Source organism: Cyrtonyx montezumae, unplaced genomic scaffold (genome assembly GCF_038088225.1).
Source record: "Cyrtonyx montezumae isolate F1298 unplaced genomic scaffold, pur_monq_1.0 scaffold_8, whole genome shotgun sequence".
Lineage (NCBI taxonomy): Eukaryota > Metazoa > Chordata > Aves > Galliformes > Odontophoridae > Cyrtonyx > Cyrtonyx montezumae.
The window spans coordinates 87,549,995-87,573,029 of NW_027072089.1; the positions used below are offsets into that span (position 1 = coordinate 87,549,995).

General features: G+C 39.1%; 1 protein-coding gene across 1 annotated transcript in view; it reads right to left on the reverse strand.

Annotated features, from left to right (window-relative positions):
* Positions 1–341: 341 nt before the first annotated feature.
* The window catches only part of DCDC2 (doublecortin domain containing 2), a 56,165-nt gene continuing 33,471 nt past the window's right edge, over positions 342–23,035 (reverse strand). The window contains exons 8-10 of the mRNA XM_065753259.1: positions 15,120–15,220; positions 1,849–2,196; positions 342–589 (exon numbers count right to left, since the gene is read on the reverse strand). Of these exons, the coding sequence (XP_065609331.1) occupies positions 482–589; positions 1,849–2,196; positions 15,120–15,220 (557 nt within the window). The 3' untranslated portion in view covers positions 342–481. The remainder of the gene's footprint in view (positions 590–1,848; positions 2,197–15,119; positions 15,221–23,035) is intronic.

Here is a 23,035-nt window from a genome sequence, read left to right on the forward strand (position 1 = left end):
TTTCTATCTTGAAATTATGCCTGGAAATAGAGTATATCATGTGGAATTTCGGTGGGAAAAACTACTTATATCCTCCTCACAAATTATTTCTGTTTTCTAACAAACCTGCAAAGAAGTTCTGATATTTAACTTGTTTATTTACCATTTTTCTTGAAAAATGTCATTCATATAGTTGACTCTGCTACTGATAACCATCTTATAACACAAAATACTTTATTTCTAATGTTTCTAACATTATTCTACAGTAGCATTAAATTTTTCTTCTCAAATTTCATCAGAAAATCACAACATTGAATAATTTTTTCAAGATTTTTAGTAGATATTAATGTTTATGCTCTGTTAACCTATATGCCATTATTATCTCAAGACTCAATATGAGGGTACTCAATCTATCTTCCTGTTTTAAGTTATAAATCACATAAAATAACATGCTTGAAAGTATTGTAATGTTTCATTTTCCATTAATTACATTGTCTTATATCTATGCAACTGCAGCATAGTCATTGCTCTGGTCCTTTTTTTCACTTTCCTGTGGACTGGTGATTGTCACCCTTGGATTTCTGGAAGCTTTTTCAAAATGAGAATCAACCTAGACAAAAAAAAAAAAAAAAAAAAAAAAAAAAAAGACAGTTACATGATGAAGTTACCTAAGATTTCACTTCATTTCAGGAGAGTGTTGTCATTTTGTACTAAAAATTCCGCAGGGAATTCTTAACACAATTTTTTTTTTTCTGACAGTGATCAAATTAACATTTTGTTTAGCATAGGATTATATACCTTCCAAAGGAGAAAGTACTCAAGTTAGAGGTTTTTCCCCCCAAAATGGTCAAACGTCCAGTTACCCACATATCCTTCTAAAGCATATGTTCACTCACTTACTCCATTGCCATAAATAATTTCAGCTTCTCTAAAATAAAACAAAAAAATCCATTACTATATCAAGCATAAAATAAAATTGGGGCAAAAAACCCCCAAAACATTATGTTACTCCATTCTCTTCTTTGAAAACTGCTTTTGTGTGTAATATAGGAGCAGAAGAAAGCCTAGTTGCAAGGAAATGAGAAACTATTCCCAGTTTCCCAAGTAACAGAAGAAGAGTCTCATTTCAGCAGTCTGTAGGCAGCAAATATGCAGTAATTTGTTCAGCTTCTAATACTCAAAAATACAGGTCTTCCTAGATCTAGATTTTTTTTCTATCAAGCATAAAACTTCCTTTTCCGTGTTCTGTTCATCTGACATTCAAGGGAGTCCACTTGATTCTTCTGGGCTGCATGCCTCCAACTAAGCTAGCAGCATGTTACCAGGACTCCGGAATTAACATGATATTTGATTTTAACCTGACTAAAGCACATTGTTTTCAAGAGCTTATTCGTTCCCATTGTCTTTTCCTATTTCTTTGGAAAAGAAATGAAACTTCCACATAGTAATAGCAAGTTCTCTTTATAACTTCTGTGAAAGTCAGTTCAGCATGAAAAACAAGGCTGTGGTTTCATGAATACATCTTCCTGCTCTGTCCTAAGGATAATGTAGTGAGGAAGTGTAAAATCGTTATGCTTTTCAGGAAATTGCAAGATTCTTCCTTTTTTGAAAATTCAGCATATTCAGGAAAGTAGGACATGCAGGTTCATCAAATAGTGAGAATCATCTGCTTTCTCAGTTGGAAGGCATATAAAGTAATTAATGATGTAACCCATCTACATAGATAGAAAAACAGCTTTTCCCATACACTCGGGTCTATTAAGGTCTCTCTGAGACTTACCTAGAGTGAGATACTTACTAACTATCTGAGAAGAAGCTTAAAACTGACAAAATAAAGAACAGTAACAAACTGAAAGAATATATGCTTACCTGGTTCTGACTGCCAGAATAATCCTCTTTTATGTCCTCTTCATGTGTATGATCATCTTGGCTGATCATCTGCTCCATCCCCCCACCGTTTTCTTCATTTATTTTGCCATTTAACTGCATGAGCTCTTCCTCTGACTGATCAACATTCTCTGTTTCTTCTGTGTTGTGTTCATAATTCCCATTTAATGTAATCTCATATTCTCCTCCTCTATTACTTTTCCTAACAGTTTCCCCACTTTCCTCTCTGTTCACTTCTGGAAGGTCTTCCTTTTGTTCATATGCTTCCTCCTCTCCCCTGTAATCTTCCTCTTCTGCATTTTCTTCTTCATCTACAGTTTCTGCTGGCCTCTGAAAGGAAAAGCAGAAACATTATGAGGCATTTTTAAACAGAACTCTTCAAGGCAATTCTGAAAGAGGACAGCCATCAAAGTCATGATTACATCATTACTAGGGAGTAAGTATGCTAACTGGAGGTTTGTCTATATGGAGAGAAAAATGATGCTCCAGTTGATACCTCGTATTGCACTCATTCTACACAAACAATGTGTTAATGAGATTTAGATGTAGATTTAGATTTAGATCACTGGGTTAATCAGTTTGACTAAAACGACTGGAATGAGCTAGATTTAATTATCCCAGCAACAGATATTTTGCACCAGCTATTCCAATGTGTCTAACATTCCGGCACCTGTGTTTTTTTTGTTTGTTTGTTTGTTTTGTTGGGTTTTTTTCTCTTATAAAATGTTGAAATAAAATAACATCACTAGTCCACAAAGCATTGTCAAGTTTCACCTATGAACCAGACCACACCATGTCAATCAGTCTAGTTGTAACTTGTCTTCTATGCATCCACAAAAAAGTAGCAAGAGAGATGAGATAGATAGACCCACTGGTCACTTCCAAAATGTCTCTTTCTGAAGACCCCTGTGTGGGTTTGGATATTTAGGACTTGTTCAACATTTAGTAATTAATTTTTCCTGTATAATCAGAGAGGAGAAATAGGATCTTGTTCCATACTGAAGAAGAGCAAGCATAAAATCACTGGAGATAAAGCTGCTAGCAGCATGATTTCATGACAACCTGGGAGATTGATGCACATGCTGTCTAGTTTTTGCCACTTGTCTTCTAGTTTCAACTTTCAGGATTCACCTGACTATTCAGTGAACCACTGCCTCTTCTGCCAAGATGACTTATGTACTTGTGCTCAAGTTTGAATGAAAATAAAAAGTCCCATGGGAATGAAATTTTAACTGCCTCCCACACAGCCACATCAGACTAAATCTAAAGCAAGCAACCTGAGAGCAAAAGATAGATTCTCTTTCAATTAAATACATTGGGAATTCTACTATCATTAGCAGCTCCTTTAGGCAGGCAGGTTTATCCTACAGCCTGCAAGTTCTGTCTTATAAAAACCCCTTCTTATCACTAGTAGTTTCATTTCAAAAATAATTCTCTCATCTTCAGCATCTAAGAGTCATGTCAAGAATATCAGCAACTGATTGAAGTCTTTTGATGAGACACCCTGCTTTTACTTTGATATTTAGGTAGCAATGTAAGACTATTTCACTATGCCCGTGCAAAAAAAATTCCATTGACAGAGCATCAAAAAGGACAAGTTATTTCACTGAAATAATCCATAGAATGACAAATTACTAGAAATGCTACACGGTTACCTGACCGTATATATAATGGCTCCTATAGTACTCTTTGAAGTATAATGGTTTTTGTATAATTTTTATTTAAGCCTTCCTAACTACCTCTCAATATAAAACCAGCTTTGTTACTTCTGAAACAAAAATTAAATAAGCCATGTCTTTACAGACTCTTTCAAAAAAGTTGACACACAAAGCAGATTTGAACCAACTTGTGTATCAGCATGGAAGGACAGCAAAGAAAATGTAGATTGAGTCTATCCACTTATTGGCCACCTATGACCTACTGATAGTGCACAGTGGAAATTAGAAGCTTCGAGTTCTGACTTGAGCACGAGAGGACTGGACAAATTAAATGCACCAGATGCCCATATTTAAATGTAAATATTTTGCTTAATGACAACAGCTTGCTATGACATTACAAATACTGGATATATTTGTTCAACTTCATCCTGTCTAAAATAGACATAGGTCTAAACTAAGTAAAACAAAGTGTACTGAACAGTAGACAGAATTCCACTGGAAGCCCATAGGGAACTAGCATCATATCACATTCAAATTGCAAAATGGACAAAAATAAGAAGTCAAATTTACAGGTAATAATTGGAAAGCAAAATGCTTTCTTCATTTAATCACATTTAAAGTTACACTACATTGTGGGCATGGAAGAAAAGACCTTCTGCCCAGTAGTCTAAAATACAGTATCATTCCCATTGCACAAGAAAACTTAGGTAGGTTTTAAAATGAGGATGAGTACAGACATTTCAGAATGATTAGCAGACCTATGATAGAGCAGCAGGACAGAAACTGAAGTCCCAAACCACCCACCAAATCACACATGGATCTTTACATAAAAGTGTGATAATTAGTACTGAAATCTTGCTGATCTAATAATTTTAAGTACACTGTCTCTTCTCTGAAAAAGATAAGTACTTACAAAAGTTATTTAATTTTCTTATTTAAAGAGACAGAATATTTATGGTCATATATATACAGGGAAGAAAACAGAAAAGGGGAAAAAGAGATTTTTATGGTTCAAAGCTCATAAATACTGCACATGCTTAACTACCTTCCTGAACAGTTCCAGTGATTTTAGTGAACCTGAGAAGAGAGCAAGAATTTATTTAAGTGCTTTCTGGGTCAGGGCTTAATTCAGGGTCCCCTGCAGTCAATGGGAACCTTTTCACATAATTTGTCTATTACGTTTATATCAAAGTTACTTCAAACTGTCTTCTCTCAGTCAGGATAAGAAAGGATAGCTATACTGAAATCTAAACAGGTATGCTGAGTCAGATCTATACACCCTCACAGTAATTATCAGACTCGCTTCTAGGAGTCAGCAATGACCTTGTTTATGACTAGCATTTCACATCTTATTTTTTAGCTTCTCCTAAGTCACCTTCTAAACAGCAAGAATATTCACAGTAAGAGTTTCTTCTGCAGGTAATGCTTTGGCAGGATGGCTAAGACAGACGTGGGGCTCTGCTGCTCCTCTCTGTGCCTGAGTCAGGCTTCAAACCAATGTGATTGCTCACAAGAAGTTGTGCATTACATTTGGGATTCTTGTAAAAGTACAGCCCATCTCAAATACAGGAAGCCAGCTAGTCTGGGGTGACTGAAGTCTATTCTTCCAAGTCAACAAACATGAATATAAAATATTAGTATCAATACTTTAACATTACAGATTCCAGGACCACAACAGTAGGCAAATGGCACTTCTAAAATTTACACTGGGAGCATGCAGCCAGTTGTAGCCCCAGACAACTAAATATGTATATACTGTAACAGAGAACAACTGTGTTACTTCAATAGTACTGTGGGGTTTTTTGTTTGTTTGTTTTTTGTTTGTGTGTGTGTGTGTGTGAGTGTGTGTTATGGACACAGAACTTGAACCCGAGTACAATAAATCAAGGACTGGATAAGTGTGAGGTGATTATATTCTTATTCCTTTAGATAATTTTCATAGAGGACTTAATGACTTCCCGGAAAGGGCAGTTTTCCAATGTCTGTGATGGATTACCGTCATTCTTCCTACAGTCAGAATTATTGATGATAAGGCTAATATTCAGCTAGTATTCTGCCTTTTAAACAGCTGCAAGAAAATAAAAAGTACTATTATTTCTTGTACAGATGGCTGCATCTTTTAAATGAAGATTATGCCTTTGCAGTCACCTAGTTGAAATTACAGTACTTAAAGTAACATTTTTTCAAATCATATTTTCATGATTGTAACTACAATTCTTTGCCTGCCATGGACAATCACTAAAAAGGCTGAGAAAAGAGCTGCATGTATTTATTCAAAAGTACAGTCAGTCAAAGACATATAGAACAACTAAAGTGAATCTCAACTGAAGTCATGGCCCCAGCTCACCTTCTGGAAACCTGCTGACTTACTAGCAGGTTGATAAGGAACAAAGTAAATTTCATTGTGTATTTAAGAAGTATGATTGATTGATAATCTTTTTAATCTCAGCAAAACCAGAGTGTTTAAAAAAGAAAGATATATTCTAATTACACTCATCATGCTATCATTCATTAGGAGCTACATTACCAAATGCCATCATCATTCAAAAGGAATAAGTCAGGAAATCCTTAGACATGAAAGCATTTGGCTTCCATTTCCTCTAAGGATGCTAATGTAATCTCTCAGTAGGTTTGTACATGACTGATACTAGAACACTAAAAAGTGCAGTATCGCAAATCGTTTAAGACAGAAATTGTTTTATACCATTAATGTAAAACATAATTTTCCTTTATTGAAACCACTTGGAAATATTTACTTGGCTAATCATCACAACAGACAAACAATGAGGCAGACAACAAAAAGCTTAATGGTCACAAATAACAGCATGAATATCATCTCATGAATGCAGTATCAGGAATGCTCAAAGATAATTGCACTGATCATCTCCAGAACAGAGTGGCCCCTGCTTCCAAGTCAGTCAAGAATGTTTTGGAGCTGCACAGCATAGATTTCAAAATCAAAACATTTTGTTCCTGAACCAGATAAGGTTGCTAAGTGACAACAGTCCTCTTTCACATCGTTTACAAAACTCAAGCACTTAAAAGCGAGCAAATGAATAGCTAAGGGTTCATCAGTCCTACATTTCACACATTGCAAATGTCCTGTCGTTCCTAGAGGCAAAAAATACAGTAAACAACAACCTTAAGCTCCATCATCTTTATGGCTCAGATATGTTATTTAACAACAACAACAACAAAATATTGAAGACCTGAGTCCATTGAGCAATTTTTCATAAGATCATAGCTCCCAGAAGTCTAACCAAAGTAACATAGAAGTAGGTAACTTCAAGCATAGTAAAAACGTTGTCAAATTCCATCCTCAATTTCACTGTGTGGCAAATAGAAGTGTGCATAAATCCCTAAGTATGAGAAGGACATGGCATGGAAGAAAACACCTGATCAGATACTTAATTTTCTAATACATACCTAGTTAAAAATACTCTTCTCCACATATTCAACTGACAGTCATGTTTAGTTTTCCCATAAGAACATTTTCCAAGAGTGCATTACAATCTGTCTAGCTTTACAACTTCCCTCATAAACAATGAGAAAATTTATAAGCCTTTTGAAAGAAGCCCTACTAAGCTTGATATATATGACTTTTTTTTTTTCCATAAACAGTCTCTTGAACAGTGAATGAAAGATGCCTTGAAAGTTAATTTTTCATATTGCTTATCTGTTGTAGGATTCCTAGATTTTTTCAAGACAGTTGCATACAGAGAGGAAACTTTTTTCCAAGTGCTATCAGCGCTGATTTTACAATGGAATGGTGTTTGCAGTCTTCGCTCCGAGGAACCTAGGCCCACCAATGGTTGGCTACACAGGTCTATAAAGACATGTTGCCATAGTTTCAGAAATTGTGGCTATTACAGAAACATGGCGGGACCTCTCCCATGACTTCAATACTGGGATTGATGGCTACAAGCTCTTCAGAAGGAATAGACAGGGAAGAAAGGGTGGTGGCATAGCTCTCTATATCAAAGAGTGTTTTGATGTTGAAGAGCTTCTGGTTGGAAATGATAAAGTTGAGTGTCTATGGATAAGGATCAGGGGGATAGTCTTTAGGAGTGACATCGTGGTGGGGGTCTGTTATAGACCACATAGTCAGGATGAAGAAATAGACGAGGTGTTCTATAAACAACTCGTAGATGTTGTACGATGGCCAGCACTTGTTCTCATGGGGGACTTCAACTTCCCTGACATATGCTGGAAATATAATACTGCGCAGAGGAAGCAGTCCATGAGATTTCTAGAATGTGTGAATGATTGCTTCCTGACACAGCTGGTGCAAGAGCCTACCAGGGGAGATGCCTTGCTAGACCTACTCTTCACTAACAGGGAAGGACTAGTAGGAGATGTGAAGGTTGGAGATTGTCTTGGCCAGAGTGACCATGAAATGGTGGAGTTTGCTATTCTGGGTGACGTCAAGAGGGTGACTAGCAAAACTGCTACCTTGGACTTCCGGAGGGCAGACTTTGACCTGTTCAGGACACTTGTTGCAAGGGTCCCTTGGGACTTGCTCCTGAGGGGTAAAGGGGTCCAGGAAGCCTGGGTGTTCCTCAAGATGGAAATCTTAAGGGCACAGGAGCAGGTTGTCCCGGAGTCCCGTAAGTCGAGCCGGAGGAGAAAAAGAACAGTGTGGATGAACCGGGAACTTCTGTTGAGACTCCGGGAGAAAAGAAGAGTCTATGTCCTCTAGAAGATGGGACAGGCTACTTGGGGAGACCACAGAGAACTGGCCAAGATTTGCAGGCAGAAAGTTAGAAATGCTAAAGCTCAGCTCAAACTTAGACTGGCTACTGCTGGAAAGGAGAACAGGAAACCCTTTTACAAATATATCAACAGCAAGAGAAAAACTAAGGAAAATTTCTCTCCTTTACTTGATGAGGCAGGGAATATAACCACAGATGATAAGGAAAAGGCTGAGGTTCTCAATGCCTTCTTCACATCTGTCTTTAATAGACAGAACAGTTGTCCACACGGTACTTGCCCTGACCTGGAAGTCTGGGACAGAGCGCATAATGCACCCACTGTGATCCAAGCAGAGACGGTCAGAGAACTTCTCCTCCATCTGAACTGCCACAAGTCCATGGGACCAGATGGGATCCACCCAAGGGTGCTGAGGGAGCTGGCAGAGGTGATTGCCAAGCCACTTTCTGCCATCTATCAGAATTCCTGGTTATCTGGAGAGGTCCCACAAGATTGGAGGCTTGCTGATGTGACTCCCATCTACAACAAAGGAAGTTTGGATGGTAATCCGTAAGGAAGACCCAGGGAACTACAGGCCTGTCAGCCTGACCTCAGCATCAGGGAAAGTTATGGAGCAGATGATCTTGAGGGAGATCACACGACACGTGCATGGCAACAAGGGGATCAGACCCAGCCAGCATGGGTTCACCAAGGGCAGGTCATGCTTGACCAACCTCATCTCCTTCTATGACTGGGTGACCAGACAGGTAGATGAGGGAAAGGCTGTTGATGTAGTCTACCTGGACTTCAGCAAGGCCTTTGACACGGTCTCCCACAGTATTCTCCTAAGGAAACTGGCAGCCCGTGGTGTGGACAAGTTCACTCTTCTCTGGGTGGAGAACTGGCTTGAGGGCTGTGCCCAGAGGGTAGTGGTTAATGGAGTTAAGTCCAGCTGGCGTCCTGTTACGAGTGGTGTCCCCCAAGGGTCAGTTTTGGGGCCCATCTTGTTTAATATCTTTATTGATGACCTAGACGAGGGAATTGAGTGTACCCTCAGTAAGTTTGCAGATGACACCAAGTTGGGAGGATGCGTCAAACTGCCTGAGGGTATGGAGGCCCTTCAGAGGGATTTGGATAGGCTGAACAGCTGGGCTGAGCTCAATGGGATGAGGTTCAATAAGACCAAGTGCCGGGTCCTGCACTTTGGCCACAATAACCCCATGCAATGCTATAGGCTTGGGGCAGAATGGCTTGAAGAATGTAGAGAGGAAAAGGACCTGGGGGTGTTGGTTGATGCTCAGCTTAACGTGAGCCGGCAGTGTGCCCAAGTGGCCAAGAAGGCCAACAGCATCCTGGCCTGTATCAGAAATAGAGTAGCCAGCAGGAGCAGGGAGGTGATCATCCCCCTGTACTCAGCTCTGGTATGGCCGCACCTCGAGTACTGTGTTCAGTTTTGGGCCCCTCACTACAAGAAGGACATTGAGGCCCTGGAGCGTGTTCAGAGAAGGGCAACAAAACTGGTGAGGGGTCTGGAGCACAAGTCTTATGAGGAGCAGCTGAGGGAGCTGGGATTGTTTAGTCTGGAGAAAAGGAGGCTCAGAGGAGACCTTATTGCATGCTACCACTTCCTGAAGGGAGGTTGTGGTGAGGAGGGGGTGGGCCTCTTCTCCCTGATAAATAATGACAGGATGAGAGGGAATGGCCACAAGTTGCGCCGGGGAAGATTTAGATTAGACCTGAGGAAACATTTTTTTTCTGAAAGAGTGGTCAGGCACTGGAATGGCCTGCCTAGGGAGGTGGTTGAGGCACCATCCCTAGCGCTGTTCAAGAAGCGTTTAGATGAGGTGCTAAGGGATTTGATTTAGTAGTTGGGTAGGGATAGTGATAGGAGGATGGTTGGACTAGATGATCTTGTAGGTCCTTTCCAACCTAATGAACCTATGAACCTATAAAATCACAATGAAGAAAGCTAGGGAAGATCTCTGTTCTCATTCTGAGCTGCAAGTAACCAGACAGAGTGAGTTTTCATATCTCACACACAGACAATAAAAAAATATTAAATCAGGGAAGCTGGAATTAAAACACACAGGAAAATATCCAATCTGCTAGTACTTAAAAGCTGGAAATTTTAACCTACAACTGTATCACTTGTAGCAGAACTTGAGCATAAGAAGTTTTGTTTGCATTCTTTCCAAATGTGAACTTGAAATCTTCATGGCTTCAATGCAAAATATTTCCCCATGAAAAGCTCTAGTCTTTTTAGTCAAGGAATATATCTTCAAGCAGTCAGCCTGTTTTAATGTTTAATCAATGCAAACATTAACATTTTGCTTTCAGCTGCAGGGAATATTAGCATTTTGTTCTGTTCACTGAGGTGAATCTTGGGTCTCTAAAGCAAAACGTATACTCCATAATGAAAACTTTAATTGAAAGGTGCAAATTTTCTGCTATTGATGAACTCTCCCTAGAGAGAGAGAACACCTAAGGGAGATCTTCAATTTCACATCATTTCACAGCCAAGGAAACTAAGAATAATCAGTGGCATCAGGAATCAGAGGACATGTATCATAGAATCACAGAATCATAGAATCATAGGGGTTGGAAGGGACCTCAAGAGATTATCGAGTCCAACCCCCCTGCCAAAGCAGGTTCCCTACACCAGGTCGCACAGGTAGGTGTCCAGGCGGGTCTTGAGTATCTCCTGTGAAGGAAATTCCACAACCCCCCTGTGCAGCCTGTGCCAGTGCTCCGTCACCCTCACTGTAAAGAAGTTCTTGGGCACATTCGTGCAGAACCTCCTGTGCTGCAGTTTCTGGCCGTTCCTCCTTGTCCTGTCTCCACACATTTCTGGAAAGAGTCTGGCGTTGCCACTTTGTCCCCCACACCTCAGATATTTATAAACCTGGATCAGGTCCCCTCTCAGTCTTCTTCTCTCAAGGCTAAAGAGACACAGTTCACTTAGCCTTTCTTCATAGCGGAGATCCTCCAGGCCCTTCACCATCACTGTGGCCCTGTACTGGACTCTTTCCAAGAGATCCCTGTCTTTTTTATACTGGGGAGCCCAGAACTGGACACAGTACTTCAGATGAGGCGTCACCAGGGCAGAGTAGAGGGGGAGGATCACCTCCCTTGACCTGCTGGCCATGCTCTTTTTAATGAAGCCCAGAATGACATTGGCCCTCCTGGCCAGGAGAGCACACTGCTGGCTCATGGTCAACCTGTCATCCACCAGGGCACCCAGGTCCCTCTCTACAGAGCTCCTCTCCAGCAGCTCATCCCCCAGCCTGTACTGGTGCATGTAATTATTCCTCCCTAGGTGCAAGTCTCTACACTTGCTTTTGTTAAATTTCATCAGGTTTCTGACTGCCCAGCTCTCCAGCCTGTCCAGGTCTCGCACAGCCTTCAGGTGTGTCAACCAATCCTCCCAACTTCGTATCATCAGCAAACTTGCTGAGGGTGGCCACTATCCCCTCATCAAGGTCATTGATGAAGAAGTTGAACATGACTGGACCCAGCACAGACCCCTGGGGGACCCTGCTGGTCACAGGCCTCCAACCGGACTCTGCACCGCCAACGACAACCCTCTGCACTCTGCCAGTCAGACAGTTCTCAACCCACCTCATTGTCCACTCATCTATCCCACACATCCTTAGCTTTGTTATAAGGATGTCATGGGACACAGTATCAAATGCCTTGCTGAAATCAAGGTAGACTACATCCACTGCCCTCCCGCCATCCACCCAGCCAGTGACAACATAATAGAAAGCCACCAGGTTGGTCAAGCATGGTGAATCCTTGGTGAACCCACACTGGCTAACCCTGATAACCTCCTTTTCTTCCAATTGTCTGGAGATGGCATCCAGCACAAGCTGTTCCATCACCTTTCCAGGGACAGAGGTGAGGCTGATTGGCTTATAATTACTAGGAGCTTCCTTCTTGCCCTTTTTGAAGACCATAGTGACATTGGATATTCTCCAATCATCAAGCACATCCCCCATTCTCCAAGACTTCTCAAAGATGATAGAGAGCGGTTCAGCAGTCACCTCCGCCAGATCCCTCAGCACCCGTGGATGCACCCCATCGGGTCCTATGGATTTATGAACATTAGCATTGCCTAGGCGAATGTCTGGAATAATGGAAAGTAAATGGCTAGTGAAAGAACCTGGAGTGTGAACATCTACAACAGCCCACCAAATCAGTGCTCATTGGACAAATTTAACATTCAGTGATTTTCACAAATACACACAGTAAGAGAGAGGGAAACTGGATTATGAATCTGGAGGGAAAAAAAAAAACAACTATTCAAATTCATTCAACATCGTTTAAATCTTAATAGTCAGTATCATATCCCCTGAGGCAAGGAAGACTGGCATAGGAGCATGCCTGAATTCCTTGTAGGGATCATTCACTAGACAACTGTATCTCATAGCTCTCACATTTATTGCACCTTCCAAGGGCTTAGTGTGAGAGAACACATGGAAACTGATAAATCAATAAAAACCTTCCAGTGTTATTTCAATACTATTGCTACCAAATGCTGCTTTTGTACTTCACAGTTTATATAAATAAAGAAAAAGTAGTAGTTTGTTCCAAATCTACATTAGTTGGAAAAGCTACTTTGAATATATCTATAATATGAATAGCAAACTCAAAGTAATATGTTTAATCAGCATTTCAAATATGAATCTTATATTGTTTCCTCCCTCCTTACCAAGAGCTGCAGTAGAACTACGCTGTTCCCTTGCTATCTGCACAACTGGTTTCAGAGTCTGTCATCAGTTCCCATGGACGCTGCCATCAGGATGTAAATAACCAACCTGGAGTAAGTCTGCACGTCAAAAGGTGAAACTATCCAATTTTTATTCAGAAGCTGAAGTCTTGGTACAGAACACAGAAGGATATGATTTGAATTTAGGCAAAACACTTTTTTTCTCCTTGATGTTCAATTACAACTGTCAGCTTGTCTGGAACATAGCAATTCCTGTTTTTTTAATGAATTCTTGACTGGCAAACAGCATTTTACAGAACAGGACATAAGCAGGTGTCTAGCCTGTCTTACACTAGCTTTAGTTAATGGCTAATCTGGCATTTGTTCAACCATGTACTTTAAATGGCAAGACAGAGAAGGTATATAAAAAAATCCACCAATAACTAAGCTCCCTTTTCACCACCTGATTTATGTGGCTCGTGGTAATGATAGCATATCAGAACTGTCAGCACTGCAGTGAAAGCTGGTATGTAAATATTTATGCATTATGCAAGATAGTGAAGCCCTCACTGACTGTCCTTTTCTGTACTTCTAGCACATAACAGAAACTGCAATTCAGATATAAAAGCTATAAATCTTTTATATCACAGAGTTGAAAATGATTTAAAATGTTAATTAATAGGAACATGAACTTGCAAAATGCTAAATGTTTTTAGGGGATGAGTAATCTCAGTTATCTGGGAATAAAGAAAACTCAGTGTTTTTAAGAAGGACCTGGCTTCTTGCCAGATTACCTAGAAAAGATATTGTTTTAAAATGTGAAATAAACCATGAACTGAACTCTCAATAAATTTTGCTGCTTTGTTTTGCTTTTCTGAAAATTTAAAAATCAGATCTTTAATAGTGTACATGCCTGAATTTTGCTTTTTTCACACACAGACATTTGCTTGCAGAGGTGGCTCAGATATCAAAATCAGCTAGTAGCAACTGACAAATATTTCCATTTGTGGACTATTCAGGGGCCTCAGCACATGAGTTTAGAGATATCAAGCAAATATCTAGCATTGCAAGATTATCAGCACAAGGGATGATCACTTGCAACTGTATGAATAACAGCAGCTCTCACCAAATACCAAAGTGGTAGAGCACTATTAGCTGTTTTGTTTTCCTCTCTCTAGTAAGGGTTAACATTCTGTAGCTGTGATAAACTGTCAAGAACGGCTGAAGAGAGGGCAGAGCTCTTGCCCTTGTTATAGTATCTCTGTGGAGAAGTACAGTTACCATCTCCAGGCTCTTGAATTTTCTAAGAATTGCAGTCAACCCAAAATCTAAGACCTGACGACCCCTGAGAAATTTTTTACGCACCTTCTGAGGCTGATAAACAGGATAATCATTTCAATATTTGATTATTGCATAATCAGGACTAGGGCACAATGTACTAAGAAACATAAATATAGACTGAGATGACAGTCAGTACTGTCCCCACTTTCAGAACTATTGGTATAATCCAACATAGGCTAATTATCACAGCACCTCATAAGGATAATGTATTGGGAGTTAAAGAGTTAATGCAGAATATATTATAAAATCATGCACTACGTGACGCTATAATGCAGAATATCAATAACAAAGAATTATAAAACCATGACAGACAACCACAATTAACAAGGATGATGTCCTGATGGTGTTAGCACACAATTCTCTGAGGTCAAGGCAGGTATTCTTTATAAAAAGACAGAACTGAGCATTCTTTATGTAAGAAACCAGAACAGTCTTGATGAAAAATCTGGCTAATGAAGTGCCTGATTGTTTCAACAGAAGGCCATGCTGGTAGCTTGGATAAAAATCTGACAAATCCAGGCATGTTTTTGGTTCAGGTCTGTAGGAATTCTGAACTTGATTCTTATACTGTTTCATTGCTATAAAGGAACTGCAATCTGGATGAATCTGTTTGGTAAGTAGCTGAGATTCCCTGAGACCCTCTAAGAGCACTCAGATCAGTTCTGAAGCTGATGCACAATAAAAAGGTAACTGAAAGAAAAGTAAGACTTGCTAAAGTTCCCATAAATGAAGCTGCATTGGTGAGCACTTATAAACATTTGCAAAGAAATCTGTTGCGCTCCTGAAAGAAACTGAGTAAAGAACACATACAACCTGTGAAGAAAGAGAGAGTTGCTTATTTAAGGTTTGAACAATACCTGGTCCAATGGAACTTCTACACGAGTGTCTTCATCTTCTTGAACTTCAGCTGCCCCCCACATATCAGGTCGCTTCTCTGTAGCTTTGTAAATCCCTTCACCTGCAGTGGGTAAAGTGTGGAAGAAACTGAAGTCCAACTACGACTCTGTGTGGCAGAACTGGAGAAGTGCACCCAATTTTGCTTCCGAGAGTGGGATTCTGAGTAGACTCGCCATTCCTTTTAATGAAGTTTTCAATTTCCCATTATTCTCAATTTATTTTCCTTTTTCATAATAAAAAATAAATGCCACACCACTGGGAGAAGGGAAAGGGAATAGAGAGCATGAATAAAGCCTTAGCTCCCAAGTTCCTTCAGTTTCGGGAAAGGTCAGAAGCAATTACAATAACATTGTACCACTTCTATTTCTACAATCAATGATAGTGCCCTCCTATAATTAGCATAGTAACCCTTAAACATCTTGAAAAATCTCAGGCTCTGAATCAGTAACACCTTGAACCAGCACAGGAGCAAAACATAAAAACAATTGAGATTTATGCCACTGTGCAAGAAGAATTACCAAAGAAACCGCACCATCTGAGTTTAAAAAAGCACGTAGAGGTAGCTAACAAGGTTAATGGCTACTATTTAAATTTTCAAATATTTTGCACCATTTAGTTTGAGAAGATTCTTTTTTTTTCAAGTGAGAGTAACAACTTGGGGTCCAGGAGGTTCCTAATGTGAGTCTTCTGGTATCAGCTAATGAGCAAAATAAATACAGGTACAAACAGAAACAACTGATTTCCAAGTTATGCATAACAGCCTGGGTACCTGGAAGACAGTTTTGCTGGAACTTCTTTGCTCAGCCCATACTTGTACTCTGAATGTACCAGCATGCAGAATACCACAGTGTTCTTAGTATCACAGGTTGGATTCTTACCCTAAGCATCTTGAAAAAGATCCTTCTTTCTATTGTCATATTTACCAGAGAAATAACTATTTTCTTCATTTCTTCTTTTTTTTCTTCCTCCTTATTTTTCTTTTTGTGGGGATAATTAAATATAATTCACCTGCTATTCTGTGTTCAATCAGAGACAACTAAGAACACCTCACATTTGATGGTAGTATGGTAAACCTTTGACTATTTACATGCGTATGTCTCATTACCCTTCACAGAGGTCCAGAGCAGTAACAAAATTCACATGAATCAGTAATGCTAGTATCAACACAAATAATCCATACATTCCACATTTTCATCCTTGTGAGCATTCTAAGAGACAAACTTCTGTTGTTCTTACCTTGTATTATAGAGAAGATTATCCTGGGCGTCATTGAAAAATGCTTAAAGAATAAAAATTCACCAGGACCATCTAATAAGAGTTCAGGAAAGAGAAGTCCTGTCTCACTAATCTGAAATTCTTTATGTTAAGATAACCTGCTTAGTGCATTCAGGAAAGGTGGTGGATGTAGTTTGACTGGATTATAGTAAGGCTTTCGATACTGTCCTTCACAGAATCCTTCTGGACAAATTGCCTAATTGTGAGGTGAACAGGTGCACAATACACTGAGTGAAGAACTGACTGATAAGTAGGGCTTGAAGAGTTGATGGCAGCCAGCTACTAATGGAGTATTCTGGGGCTTAAGCTTATGGCCAGTTCTGGTCAACAGCTTTATCAATGATCTGGATGCAGGTGTGGAATGCATCCTTAGTAAACCTGCAGAAAAATTAAACTGGGAGTTTTTGTTTACTCTCTTGAAAATGAGAGGCTTTGCAGAGGATCTAGGCAGAGTGGAGCACTAGACCATCAGCAACTGCATGAAACTGAACAAGAACATATACCAGGACCTGCTCCTGGATGGAGCCATGCTGGACACAGGTACAGATGGGAGATGAATGGCTGGAGAGCAGCTCAGCAGAGAGAGACCAAGGAGCACTAGTAACAACAGGCACAGCACAAGCCAGCAGTGTGCCTGGCAACCAAGGGGTAAATTTAAATATGTGTGGTCCTGAACTCCACAGTATAAAAAAAGTTAAGCTCCTTGAAAGCATCCAGAGGAGGAACCAAAGGTGGTAATAGGTTGGCAGGTATGTCCTGTGAGGAAGGGCTGAGAACACTTGGGCTGTGCAGTCTGGAGAAGAGGAAGCCCAGAAGTGACCCCATTGTTCTCTGAAGATCTCTGAGGAGAGGGAGCAGAGGGAGGTGCTGGGCTCTGCTCCTGGTCAGAGATGGCAGGATAGAAATGGCATAGGGGAGGGTTAGACTGGGCACTGGGAAAGATCTCTGTGCCATGAGAGTGGTCAGACACTGAAACAGTCTTCCTAGAGAAGTGATTGATACCTGGCATTTGGATAGCACTCTTACTAAGTTTTAATTTTGGGTCAGCACCAGAGTAGCCTGATAATTGGACTCAAAAAAGCTGGCCATAATTAAAATATATTAGTTGCAGAGTCCTGCACTACCTTTTCTTGCCTCTCAAGGACACCGCTGTCTTGCATGGAAAGCACTCTAAACTCATTCCTGCTCTTCCACGGAGCTGCTAGTGGAAGATGCTAGAACTAAAACAAAGGCTGCAATGGAAAAAAGTGGCATCAGAGATATCACTAGGTCTTCAAGGACAGCGTTTTCAGGTGAAGTGAGAAATCACATCATTTTCAGAACAGTTGTGGTCTCCAAGGAAAACAAGCAGTTAAAAGAATAGCATATTTAAAGTCCATTCAACAGAAGATATCAGTAGTTGATTTCAGAAAAGGAGAAGTCTATAAGGAACTAAGGAAATCATTATCTAAAGACAAGTGAATTATTTATCTCTGTGCAAACATTATAGTATGGAAGACAAATGTCCAAAACATATGTACCATTAATAATAAGGGAAAGAAAAAAAATATTTAGGTCTGAAATGTGTCAAAACAAGTGAAGAAAAAATGACATAAGCTGAAAAACAGGAAAGTTGTAAGAGTGGAAGAAGTCCAAAATTCTAAAGGAAATGACAAGAAATTAAATTAGACATACATTAGGGCACATGCTTTTTCTTGTATTTTGGTACCAAAAAATGAAAAGAAATAGATGTTTTTAAAATAATATACAAATGTTTAACCTGATTAAAGGAAATATCAAGAAAATATCTTTAGAAACTAAATATTATTATCATTGCTACTCAGTTTCAGACAGAAATATTTACACTTCTCATATATGAATTAAAAAATATGTGGAGGCAGGCAACTAATGAAAGTCCAACGTACTCCCTGCTTAGGTGTTTCTGTGCAAGTTCCCATCAGCAGCAGTTTGCAGACCTCATTAATCACTACTATCCATGTCATGAATTACTCAGGTCCTTACAAACAAATATATTACACTGGGTATTTTTTTGCATGATATCTTAAAGGCAATATTTCAGAAATGTTTTGTGGTTTAGAAAAGAAGCACAAAAAAATTTTATTGCAATATTTCATATCTTTGTTTCCAAATCATTAGTCCGTTTCTATGCACTATTCTAAGGAAGGAAAAACAAGAAGACATTTTAAAAACCTCTATACATTGCATGAAATAACATTTTTGTAAGTCATCATTCCGTAGTGTTGTGAACTTATATTGCAATCTCTACTAATATAGAGTACTGTACGTTACTAAAAAGAGAAATCTCAGCACTTACATTGGATTAAATATTCATGTCTACCCAAAATAGTTCCTAAAATATTGTAGATTAGACAAGCTGCTCAAGCAAGAGCAAGTTCTGACTTCCTATGCCCCAAACTAACTAGAAATTTCAAAGATGGAGATGCCCAGAGTCAGTGTCCTGGCCTCATTCTGGCAGAAGAGCTCTAAAGAGTGGTCCAAAAAAAAAAAAAAAAGAAAGTAGGTCCAAACTTTACAGTTAATTTGTGGTATACTCTCACTGAATGGAGGGGAGCCTCCAAACTGGAGGCTTCTGCCAGCCTCAACCATTCTGTAATTCTGTGTCCAGACAACCAGAAGGTATAGGAATTTTTAAGATTTTGCCACTGTGTGAAATCAGCCCACACCCAGTCATTAATCATCACTGTTTTTATATTTCACATAGAATGAGGTATCTTAAACATACAACAGTGTCATCTCTCATTACTTCTGATTATTTTAAAGCAGGGTCACATTCAGTAATTCCGGATAGAAGGAGAAAGAGAAGGTCTAACAGAGAGGGGATATGCAGAGGCTAAAATAAATCTGGGGAGCATTCGTTTTGGCTTCAAGCTGGAGGAGTGAATGAAAACTTTAGCTGCAAGTGCTTTTCTATGGAGTTTCTTCAAGAGTTGCTCTTGAAGTACCTCTTCTCCATCTCCATAAATGCAAAGAGAAAGACCTATGAAATCTTGAGAGAATCTAGACTGCTTCAAGCTCTGAATTCCCAAAGCCTTGTGACCCTTACTGGGAAAGGGAACACCTGAAGCCTTATAACAGCTCTGCTGAAGAGAGGTGGCTAGTGTTTCAGAAAAGCACTGAACCAACTCAAGCTGCCCTAAGCAATGTCAGATGATAGGGCTGTTAAAACACCGGTGCCTACTGTATTTATCTTTAAGCAGGAAAACAGAGCCAAAACAATATAAGGTACAAGCTCTAACAGGCAAGGATCTTTGCATTTAGTTTTCTTCTCCATCCTGGCCCCCTACCCATGCCAGTGATGCTGGCTTTGCAACACCTGAGAATTCAATTGTGTGAAAGAGAGCTCACTACTGACTGACTAGGAAAGTTTATTAAATATTCCCATTCCTTGCCAATGCCCTAGGAGGCGCACCAGAGATTAAACAGCTATAGCAAAACTGAAACCTCCAGAGCATTTTGAATGTCAACACTTTATGTGATACATGTCTAAATGCACAGACATTCACTGTATTGTGCAGCTATTCAGTTCAGTATGTACAGAAAGAAGCAATGAACCGATGCACGTCTAATTTGAGCCAACCTTTGTGCCTCGTGCCACTCAGTATTTCAGCTGCAGTATTTTTGAACACTTTGATAAACAGGAAAGTTAAATAACTTTATTAAATACTAATTGAGTTATACGTTGAACTAACTCATAAGCAATCTATATGTTTAATTATTAAAAATATTTCAATTAATGGCTCATGTATAAACTCCTTACCTAACCAGAATTAACTATAAAACATTTATTGCACAAATTACAACATTATGCAGTCACTAATGCATTAGAATTTGAAACTGATCGAAGTTCAGCAGTAGGGATAAAAAATCGTTGCAAAAATAGCCTGCTCTGAATATTTTATGGAAATCAGAAACATTTACTAACTTCAAGCTTTGGGTATATGCAAGAAAGCTAATGTGACTATTAAAAAAAATTAATGTGATTTACCACAGAGACTGCCTCATAAAAATGTTGTCAAATTAAAAACAAAATATAAAAAAAACTGTGTCTCCTTAAATTGAATAGATTGCTATTAGGAACAGGGAGGATATACGCCTGCCTAAGTATGATGCCTTCAACATAATTTTTCTCCCTCTTTTTTTTATTATCATTATTTTGAAGTATCACTGTTTCTAACAAAACACAATTACTCTGGTGACAGGTTTGCATGTGTGTGTGTGTGTGTGTGTACCTGTGACTTCTGTCATCAATAAAATAGAATTAAAAAGAATCTGGAAGCAATGTATGTATGATACTAATGAGACTACAAAAAATTATATATTTTCCTTCACCTGATGCTACTGCAGCTTCAAGCTTCAAAGAAGTTATTTTTTTCTGTGCAGGAAATACCTAATTTCTAAGGAGATTTCACACTATTACTGATTGCTGCCATTTGAATATCACAACAGAAACTACAAAAAGAACTCTTAGAATTTTACCTTGTATGAAGCAGTCTCATTTACTGATAGAATGTGTGGTAATGTCAGAGCAAAGGAAAAGCTGCCTTAGTCAGCTTTAACAGCTCTTTCACCTTTATACATATAGAGAAAATAAAGGAACTGTGTATCACAATATAAGGCTTTTGCTTTCTTCCCCCTACTGTGATTATAAACCTCATCAATCTGTTTCTTAGCACCTATTTTATTTATTTAAAGAGTAGATCATTATGGTCATTTACATTTTGGAATTAATAAAGCAACTACTGCTTAGCACCAGCCTTTTGAATTCCATTTCTAATCTTAAAGTCAGCATTCTCCTGGGTACTTGGGTCAGTTCTAAGAGCAAACGTAAAGTCCTTGAAAAGTTTGTCCTATGCCAGTCACTCCAAGCAGAGCATCAGCAGACCTATATCTTCAGTGCGTTAAGAAACATGGCTTACCTTTTACAAGTACTATTTGTCCACTTCATGTTCTGCAATGTATTCACTTTATTATCAAAGAAACAACATGTGCTTGGAGAAAGGGGCCACAAGATTTGCCATCTCCTCCATTCTCCACTGGTGTTAGCACATTCTGGCAGCTGTGATTCCATAATGCACAGTAACATTAACAGCAGTTCTCACCTCTTACTAGAGACTGCAATTTTATCTCCTGTTGTGCAAATAATAAGCCTCCAGATCCTGTAAAATCTCTGCATATAAGAAACAAGATGACCTCTCCTTCCTCAGCACAATTATCTGCATTGACAGCAAAGCAACAATGATCAGATCTATTCATCTCTGTTTAAAAACAGATAGTTTTTATATCAGCAAAGTTGTTAGCTAGGCAACATGGACAGTAACAGTTCTAGTACACACTGTACAGTTGATATTCAGCAGTATAGATGTATACTCTTTAGAGAGTTCACATTTTTAGTGGAAGTAGTTCAGAGAATGCCATGAGGAGCAGATGCCATACCTGGCATTCTATGCAGATTTCCTCTTAATACTGAGTTAGAGCTTCAAGGGTGGTGCTCTTTTCCCTGGTATCTAGTGAAGGGATGAGTGGAAATAGCACAAAGCCATACCAGGGGGATGTCCAGACCTAATACCTAGAGGGTATTCAGACACTGGGATAGGTTTCCTTGAGTGATGGTTTATGTCCTTGTTTAAAAGGCTTTTGGATAATGTTCTTAATGATGTTATTTTAAATTTCATTGATCCCCAAAGCAGTCTGACAGTTGGACTCAGTGATTTCTGTGGGTCCTTGGAAATAGAAGATCTTAAAGGTCCCTTCCCACCCAAGCCATTCTATGATTCTGTGATTCTATTCTTGTTTCATAGTTGTAGCACAGCCACATTAAAATCTAACAAATAATTACAATGCAAAACTACAACATTCTTTGCCCTTGTGAGCTCTTGCCACACTTCCATTATTTTAATACAAAGCACCCAGCAATTGTGCAGAAAATTACTTTCACTTTAAAAACTCATAATCCATAAATCATCCACTAAATGCACAAAGAATAACTTTTTTATGAGCTTTAGAACACATGTTTAATGGATAAGTTCAAAAAAATAACTTTGTATTAATCAGAAGAAAGTTACATCTCACACGCACATAATGATTTGGAGCTGTAAAACACTGCAAAAGAAAGCAACAAAATTATGAATTATGACTTCTGTAAAATCTAAAGAAAAAACTTTCAGTCTAGGAATTTATTTTATAGATAAACCTGGCATACAGCTGATTCAACCTCTTGGCAAGAGCACTCTGGAAAATCACAGCACATCTCACCACCTATTGCAAAGCTACACACTGTTGAGTACAAAAGGAGGAAAAAATAGTCAAAAGTGAATAGCACGTCCTTCTTTGCTCCCACACTGATTAAAGAAAGAAGACTTAAGCTAACCAGATAGAGAGGCGAACTAGAAGAACTTTTGTCCTTCTTTTCATCCCACATTCAGCAATTCTACCAGAGTCTTGGCAATACAAGCATTTCATTTCATGGTGTGACACCTATGCGTGGCTGTATTGAGTGTGGTTTATTTTTCATGTCATTGTCACTGCTGCTGAAACATTACCCACCACCTCACTGAGCTTACATCTACCATTTGGTCTCCAT